Raw genomic sequence first — 9,054 nt, 5'->3', positions numbered from 1 at the left:
GGTACCATGCCCTGACATTCCCTTTAAGGGTGGTGTAAAATGCACGACACATGATAGCATCTGATCCACCTTGTAGTTGCATTAACACCTTAAAGGTATCCAAGTGATCAATCGGGTCAGTCGAGCCTTCATACCTTTCTAAGGTAGGCATTTTGAAATTACTTGGCAACGTTGCCCTCCCTCACTTCTTTGATGAAGGGTGGATCTGAAGACTTCAACGAGGTCTCCCTGTAGGACAAGTTCGAACAAGCCTCCTTCATCATATTTTCTATTTGGTCAATCTTCTTGATCTTCTCTTCTAGTTCATTCGATCGTTGTTCATTGACTCCCCCTCTGTTCGCGTCCTCCACCTTCTTTGTGGGGTTGGTTTTTCCATTACTCTCCTTTGGGTCTTCTACTTTCTCATGTGAGTCAGGATCAACCAGCTGCTGGCTGGGAGGGCAAGTTCTCCATGACTCATTTTCTGTAAGAGCATGTTAAACATGTCCTCCATCTTCTTCTAGGACGCTTCCATTCTCCTTTGGAAGATGAGGAATTCCTCCCTTGTTACTCCCGAACGATCTCCGGGTGTAGAATGAACGAACTGGGGTGTTTGATCATCCGCAACAAGGTCGGACCTGGAATTGGTGGTTGTTGTCATGATGTAGGGATCGAGAATCGAAAATTTAAAACCTCTTAAAAGCGTTCCCATAAACGGTGTCAATTGTTGCTACCAAAAATGTTGATCTTACCTCCGGCGAGCTTTTTGATCCCGATCACCTGAAAAGGACAAAAACAAACGCGGCTTGAAGGACTCGGGGTATACTCCAAGAGAATCTCTCCAATGCCTAAGTAAGGGAGTGCTTTAAGAAAGGTTGTAAGCAACAGTACAATTAGGTTAGAATGAGATACCTTAGCATCTCCGCAGTACCCCTTTTATATTAGTCAGGTTTGACCTTGGTAGATCTGTCATTTATAGCGCTTGGTGTGGATCACTCTGATCATTCTAGCGCGGGCGTGGATAACTCCGGTTAATATATGGCCGGCGTCAATGGATTTGGTCGAGCAATGAATTTGTAGGTGATTTCCCCCATTAATTTTGAGCAATTAAAACTTTTAATTTATACTATGTGAAAATTTAAATTAATAAATTATTCTTTGCTTCAAAATTTTAATTTATTATTATAATAATAAATAAATAAATAAATAAGGAAAACACATAATTGAAACAATCCATGTTACAAATTGTAATTAAAAAGATTTTTAAAAATAACATACTTTGAATTATTAATAAAAAAATATGAATGCACAGTATATCTCGCTGCTTGGTCCAACGAGATTTAAACAAATCTCATTGGACCAAGCAGCGAGATTTAAATGGTAGCTTAATCAATTGAGTAACGTGTAATAAGCAAATCTCGTTACTTGGTCCAGCGAGTTTGTTTAACTGAACCAAGGAACGAAATTACGTAAGCGTTATATTGGAAAATATTTTTCCAAATATCGTATTATTTAATATATTATTTTCAATTAAAGATGAAACATGAAAAAACTCGTGTGAGGCAGGCAGAAAAGCAATAGCCAAATCTAGGAGAGCAACTGGGCTGCTTTTGTGGTTCCCAATTGGGAGAGCAGGGTAGGATTTGATTGCGACTTGCAGGCCCAGCCCCCGCCCATTGGCATGACCATGTTCTGTGGTGCATGTTAATTGTGAGAATGATTAAGTGGCCCACTTGGCTACTAGCTACCTCAATCAGTCTTTCTTTTCTTTGTCGCTGCGGGGACGTCCTCAATTACCGCACCGCCCCGCGAACTCATACGACAGAGAATGATGTGTATATCACCCCCGCCCCACGCTAAAGCTAGCTACAAGTCAAGCCTTCAATAATTCAATCATAGCTAGCTAGCTAGCTAGTCTTACTCCTCTGTTTACTGGTGATAATGGGCGAGAGACCTTTCTGGTATTATACCGGTTCTGTCTTCAATCTTCACTGTTTGTGACCTGCGTGAGTTCCTTTCTATTCTAGGAGTTGAAAATTTGCAACACACAATCTTACATTTTCATTTTCTATCTGCCGCCGCACCTGGTCTTCCCCTCTCTCTCTTTCTCTCTCACACACACACACACACAATAATGATGGTCCTAAGATTCGTGCAACACAAGTGTCATGGACCAAGACCACATGTTGTGTTTAACTGCAGTTGCCACCGGGCCCCGCCACTTCTAGCTTTAGCTATTGATGATTACTTGAGGACAGGATTGGGTATCACTCTCTACATCTGTATCCTATAGACGCGTCTGTATCCACTCGAACAATGATAAACATTTTTACGATTGATAATTATCTAGATCACTCACTGTACACGTGATATCATAGGTAACTGTAACAAACCACATCTTATATAATTTTATCATTGATAAATCGATCACTCATCATAGACACGGCGTGTATGCACATATGTAACGTATGTGTTTTGCAAGTCCTATAGGCCTATGTCCATGAACTCCTATATTGGATCTAATATGATTTCAACTTTTAGACAAAGAAGTGTTTATTTAGTTATATATATATATATATATATATATATATATAATAATTTCTCTTCCTCCCCTCTTCCAAACACAAAATAATAATAAAGAAAACAAAAGAAGAAAAACAGTGCTAGCCAGATCATTGGGTACATGCTAGCTGTTTAACGGAGTGTGTTTTAACTCATGGCTGTGCGATTTCCCACTGTAGTTCCGGTTCGATGATCTATGAAGGGGGGAAATGCAGTAAGAAAGCAAGAAGGGAGACGGAATCCACCTTCATCAGCCAGAGTTGGGGCAATGGATGGGATCAGTTAAAATATTAATGCAGCATTTGAACTGTGAACATCAGATGTCCATGCACCTAGTAATATGCATGCATTGAGTCAATTTAATGTTGAGTGTTCATCAAAGAGATTAAGAAATCTTGATGTCTAGGCAAGACAGGGTTCTGCATTGCAGAAGATTGTCGAGTTGAACGAACATATCAGCATCTTTGTAAATCAACTGATAGGAAAGTTACAGAAACAGACGTTAATCAAGAAAACAAGCAAAACTAGTTCCTATTCATGACTGCGTAGTATCTACATTGATCACCAATAACAGGTAAAAATCTCATACAGCTTAGAATTCAAACCTCTGCACATGATATCTATTTAAATATCTGAATTTTCCAACTACATCCATGAACATAACCAACAACAGCATTAGATCATATAGACAGTATATTATCAAACAACATTAGATACACAACATACTATGTATATACAAGTTTTAACCTACCAAATGAGTGGAATTTGAAATGAAAAGCAGTGAAGTATGTCTTCATCGACCATCTGCAGAAGTGAAGGACTCGGCAAATCCAGTAGGTCTAGCCGGAATACTACTTTTGCTGTCCTCCAGGTCCAAATAACTTAAGTCTTTTCCTTCTGCTTCCTGCCATCCCTTCACCATCTGGTTAAGAGGAAGGCTGTAATCAATGCCAGAATACTCCTCAGGGTCATCATGCAATGGTTTCCATTTTTCAACAAGAGGGGCCAGTACATTCACAGCATGGCCCATATCAGGCCGTTGGCTGGGCTCTCTTGCAGTGCAGTGTCCAGCTAGTTCAGCAATGATGGAAATGCTCTCCAAAGTTTCTTCTTTTACATCAAGGACTGAGTCAATAGCAGCCCTTAATTTTTCCTTGCTTGATTTTATGTTCCAAAACCATGCGGCTAAGTATTGGCTTTCCTCAGGCCTGTCCTCATCAAGTGCCATCAATCCAGTCAATAGCTCCATTAAGACAACACCAAAGCTGAAGACATCAGCTTTGGTTGTGATTTTTCCCGTCACTATATCAACCATAAGAAGCTAGAGTTAGTTGTACTTGACAGTCGAAGGGGAAATAATATGGCACAAAGCATGTGATACTAGCATTTCCAGACTGAAGAACCCAACTTGGATGTTTCAGAGTTCAGATAATCTACTAGCATTTAATGGGCTGTGTAACTGCTCATAGGCACCACTAATCAACAACTATAATCTTTGTCTGCATTAATTTTTTTTTTATCCAATCCCAGAAATTTCAAACCTCTTCCAAAAATTTTTTTAACTAGAAGTTTCAAGAAATGGTTAAAGCTTGGAAAGCTAGAACTGAAAAATGAAAATGAAAATTAAATGACAAAACCTACATTGAGACTGAATCAGATATGTTTTGTTTACATCTTACCAAATGACTGAACCACGATGTTTCTCCAGAAAGCAATTTAATTGTTGACAACACAGATAAGAAATATGCATTCCATTTTTTCACAAAAAGTTAGTGTTATGGAATAATTAGTGTTTTAAGCTTTTGAGACAGTTAAAATCCTAGTTTGCATCAAAGTATCAATGTAGTATAGTGAAATGAACTAGAAATTAGAAAAAATACCAGCATACTCTGGTGCTAAATACCCAAAAGTTCCAGCAAGCCTGGTCATCACAGATTTTTCCCCATCTGGAGCAAGTTTCACCAGTCCGAAGTCCGAAACTTTCGCTCTATAATCATCACCAAGCAAGATGTTTGAAGGCTTAAGGTCTCTGTGTATAAAGCTCTGATGAGCCATACTATGAAGATACTCCATCCCTCTAGCCACGTCCAAGGCAATATTTAGCCTTCTCTTCCAGGAAAGGGGCTCCAACTTCAAGCTCTTCCAATGGAAAAGATGTTTGCTGAGAGCCCCTTTGGGCATATATTCATAAACCAAAATTCTCTCATACCCTTCAATGGAATATCCCAAAAGAGATACTAAATGACGGTGCCGCACTTTTGAAAGAACAGCAATTTCAGCTTGAAACTCATCCAAGGCTTTGTTGCTAATGACCCCAGCTTCCATTCTCTTCACTGCTATTTTTGTACCATCATCCAGTTCTCCCTTATAAACTACTCCAAAGCCACCACGACCAAGTTCATTTTCGGGGGAAAAATTTCTTGTCACGTTCCGAAGAACTTGTACTGATATGATCAAATTTCCAGCCTCAATGACATGGGACTCACCCATACCACTACTGTTTCTGCTCCAAGAACTACTTCCTATTAGCGAAGAAACATTTCCATTGTCATTTGCGACTGCTATCTTGACAGTATTTTCTGAATCGGATGGATCCCTTGGGTGAATCACAAGAGAAGTTGGAGTCTGATGGGTGTCTTTCCTTTTTTTACAGTAATAGATAGATAAAGGAACAGCCAGAAACATAATGGCAGCAACACTTGCTAGGGGGGCTACAATTACAACTAAATGGCTTTTGGAACCTTTTGGTTCAATTTGTCCATTCAAGGAATTATTTTGGCTAGACCCAGAGCCTGTTGTGGGGGAAGATGGGTTTCTGGATGGGGATTGTGAAGCCCCAGATGACGGGCTTTTCGGTGGTGAAGGGGATGTCTCAGACCGGTTATCCTTAAGCAGCGGATTCCCATCCATGACAAGTTTCACAGTGCTACTAAATTCTGGCAATGGAGGGGAAATGTCATTCTGACTCAAATCCAACAATGTCAAAGATTTCAACCTAGTCCAGTTCGCAGGAATCGGACCTGTTATGTTATTATTCCCAAGTCTAACTCCGACCAAAGAACTCAAGTCTGCTATTGCAGGACTCAAGGTGCCGCTAAGCGCAAACTTAGCTAAAGTAATACTGGAGACATTTTGATTGGGATTGCAATCCAATCCCAACCATGGCCCTTGGCACGGCTCATTACCAGACCACAAAGAAACAAGCCTTGATGGGTAGTTCAACAGGCGAAGGAAGTCTAAGAGTGCCATGACATCCGGTGAACAAGGAATCCCCGGCATGGACTGACAAAATGAATTTGATTTACAAGAGAAGTTAGCAGCTTTGAACCTTGGGATTGGACCCATTAAGTGGTTATTGTTCAAATCTAAACTGTCCAATTTCATATTTGCCAAGCTATCAGGAATTAAGCCAACCAATTGGTTGCCATTGAGATTGAGATCCTTTAAAGAAGTTAAAGCTCCAATATTTACTGGAATCGTCCCACTGAAACTGTTCCCGTGAAGCCAAAGACTTGTAAGGGACACCATTGATGCAACCACATCAATTGGGCCGCTCATACCATGGCTACTCTGGTCATTCAACCAGAGAATCTGCAGAACAGAGTCGCGGAAACTCGCCGGTATTTCCCCGGAAAGCCTATTCAAAGGCAGTTTCAAGACTGAAAGGGACGACATTTTCCCTAAAAAGTCCGGCAAAGGACCCACCAAACTACAGTTCATCAAAGACAGATTTCTTAACTGGAGTGAATCTCTGAACTCAATAGGGAGTGACCATCCAGTACTTGCATTCAAATTGTTGTAATCCAGAGCCAAAACCTGTAAATTGACGAGCCCAGTGAAGAAATCGGATGGTATAGTATCGAATTGATTGAAATCCAAATAGGCGTACCGTAATTCCGATAACCCGCTCAAAGACGGTAGCGTCCCGCTGAATTGATTCCTCTGAAACCCCAAACTTTCGAGCATCGACAGCTTGTTTAAGTTCTTCGGCAAAGGACCCTTCAAGCCCAAACGCTGAACCTGAATCTGAGAAACCTTCTTCCCATTACAGACGATATGCTTCCAAGCTGGAGGACCACATGGGTCATCGCCCTCAGGCCATTCCAAGATCTCCGGATTCTCTAATCCATTTCTGAACTCGTTCAAAATCTCAAGGTCATTAGGGTCCGTTTCACAGAAAACCACCGTAATAATATGCGTAAACAGTACGAGAACAAGCTTTGTTCGAACAGCTCCCATGACAGATCTCTCCAACTCCGCCATACTACATCAAAGCCATTGAGACCCAGATACTACGAAAGAGGCTTTATTTGGCCACTAATGGCTACTTCCTGAAACACCCATTTCAATTTTTCCACATAATAGTGTAGAAACATGAGATTCAGATCACAAGAACCACTGGGGAAGTGATGAGAGTAGAGAAAAAACAATGCAGAGTTGTTCACTGTAATGATACTGGCATGTGGATGAGAGACAGAAAATTATATGTATAATCTTCAAGCTTCAGGACCTGGAATTGACCGCAAGTGGCGGATCTTTGGTGAGAAACGTTTAAACGTACAGAGATAGAAGAATGGCAGTTCAGATAAAATGGTTTCAGAGAAGAGTCCGTGTGTGGTTCATACCATTTTTCCATCACTGCAACTTATACTTCTTTCATCTTCCAGATAGCTCTGTTGGGTTCGCTATCTCCCCGCCATTAATCTATTAACATAATTTCCATGGAAAAGTTTGTGTATAACATTTGTAGCACAATGTACAAGTTTTTGCAACAAATACACAGCCTACGTAGCTCTTCCTCTTTGTCTCTGCTTCTGTTTTAAGAGGCAAGTCCACAACCAATATAATCACATTAAAACAACATGGCTCTAATTTCAATTATGGAGTTTTTTCTTTTTTGTTTTGGAGCTGACAAAACGATTAATTGAAAAGTTATATAAGTCATCTTCACTCTACATCTTTGTTTTTTTTCTTTTTATATATATATTTTAAATATTAAATATGTAACAAATTAATTCTATATTTATTCATATTAGACAAGAGAAAGATTCATTTTAAATATATTTAAAATTAAAAAAAAAAACATATGCACACATGGAGAAAATATCATATATTTTTAATACTAGATTTTGATAATTTATAAGAAAAGTATTATTACAATAAATTAAACAATATAATTTTATTTTTATGAATTTATAAGAAAAGGCTATTTCTAAATATCAGCAAGTATTTATTTCTTGCATATTGTCAGTTTGATTTTGCAATACATTTACAGTCCTGTTTGAAATTTTATATTCTTATATAATTTTTATTATATTCCCATCATATTTCATTAATATTATGGCAAACAGGTTTTTCACTAACCAAACTTGAAGTTTTTTATTCTATTTTATTTTATTTAGTGTTACACATAAAAGTATCTTTTTACAAATATTTTTTAGGAAAACAGATACGGATTTCCCTTGAGGTTTGACAAAAAAAAAATAATAACCCTGGTTTGAGATTTCGAAAATTCAATCAACTTCCTTTAAGATTTTTAAAATGTCAAATATTTCTCTTGAAATGCATTGTGACCAGAGCTTATAGCTTAAACTCTTGGGTTCTAATCTCATTGCCTACATTTATTTTGTGGTATTTAAAAATTTAACGTGTGTTTATCTAGTAATCTAATAAAATTTGTCAAAAAGATACAAACATTACTTAAAAAATTTGTCTTCTTGCAAAATAAAAGGAAAAAATTATTATTATTTTTTTTTTAGCAAACTTCAAGTGAGATCTCTAAATTCTTAAAATCTTGAGAAACATCTTTAAAATTCTTAAAATCTTAAAAGAAATCAGCATTTTTTTTTTTACAAAACCTCATGGGAGGTTACTATTTTGCCCCTATTTTCTATATGAAAGAAACTATGATCCACTTGTCCCAATCTGCTAAAGGTCTATAAAAAGCATAATGTAAATAGTCTTTACCTTCATATTTAAAAAATTACTTTCATCACTCAGATTAAGTAAATTAAATAAAGAAATGTGACAAACAGCCATATCATTTTGATTTCTTAAATGTAGTGCGTTTGGTATGTGAAATAAGGGTGAAAAATCATATCAACAAGTTACATTAAAATAAAGAGCAATGACTCTTTTATACCGTGGTTATATGAATTAAGTAGACAAATGTAAAGATTTATTTTGATCTTATAATAATTAAATATGAATTTTGAGCTTTTTTTTCTAAAATTCATATTTTAATTTTTTATTAGATAATAAAAATATTTTTCTTAAAAAATTAAATAATTAAAATTTTTTACTATTTGGTGTTGGAATTTGTGTGATCCCATGAAGGGGGTGAATTGGGTTTTAAAAATTTTTTGGCTAATTTAAATATTTCGTCGATTCACCACAAATTATATCACATTCAATGTATACGTGTATATGTAAAATAATTAAACTATGAGTGTCACGCCCCTGAACCCGAAAATGGGACCTAGGGGTGAAAATGTAAACCAACCAATCCCTGTA

General features: G+C 37.5%; 1 protein-coding gene across 3 annotated transcripts; it reads right to left on the bottom strand.

Moving 5' to 3' along the window:
- Nucleotides 1–3,133: 3,133 nt before the first annotated feature.
- On the bottom strand, nucleotides 3,134–7,448 carry LOC131161836 (receptor-like kinase TMK3). Of its 3 annotated transcripts, none has more exons than XM_058117820.1 (3): nucleotides 7,167–7,448; nucleotides 4,422–7,051; nucleotides 3,134–3,843 (listed from the first exon to the last, which is right to left on the bottom strand). In XM_058117820.1, the coding sequence occupies exons 2-3, from the start codon at nucleotides 6,802–6,804 to the stop codon at nucleotides 3,335–3,337; spliced, it is 2,892 nt and encodes a 963-aa protein (XP_057973803.1). In that variant the 5' UTR covers nucleotides 6,805–7,051; nucleotides 7,167–7,448; the 3' UTR covers nucleotides 3,134–3,334. The 3 variants fall into 3 exon arrangements, with proteins under 3 accessions (XP_057973803.1, XP_057973818.1, XP_057973810.1); XM_058117835.1 differs by having other exon boundaries at nucleotides 4,422–6,357; nucleotides 6,431–7,386; XM_058117827.1 differs by having other exon boundaries at nucleotides 4,422–7,448.
- Nucleotides 7,449–9,054: the final 1,606 nt, after the last annotated feature.

The sequence above is a fragment of the Malania oleifera genome, chromosome 1 (genome assembly GCF_029873635.1).
Source record: "Malania oleifera isolate guangnan ecotype guangnan chromosome 1, ASM2987363v1, whole genome shotgun sequence".
NCBI classification, from domain to species: domain Eukaryota; kingdom Viridiplantae; phylum Streptophyta; class Magnoliopsida; order Santalales; family Ximeniaceae; genus Malania; species Malania oleifera.
The sequence above is the reverse complement of the archived record's forward strand: the minus strand, read 5'-3'. Positions and strand labels throughout refer to the sequence as shown.

Bases quoted from the DNA above. Each gene is read 5' to 3' on its own strand.
- LOC131161836 (XM_058117827.1), bottom strand. From the start codon at position 6,804: ATGGCGGAGTTGGAGAGATCTGTCATGGGAGCTGTTCGAACAAAGCTT. The intron at 3,844-4,421 runs GTATTTTTTCTA...TGGTTGATATAG, and splicing joins TTTAGCACCAGAGTATGCTG to TGACGGGAAAAATCACAACC.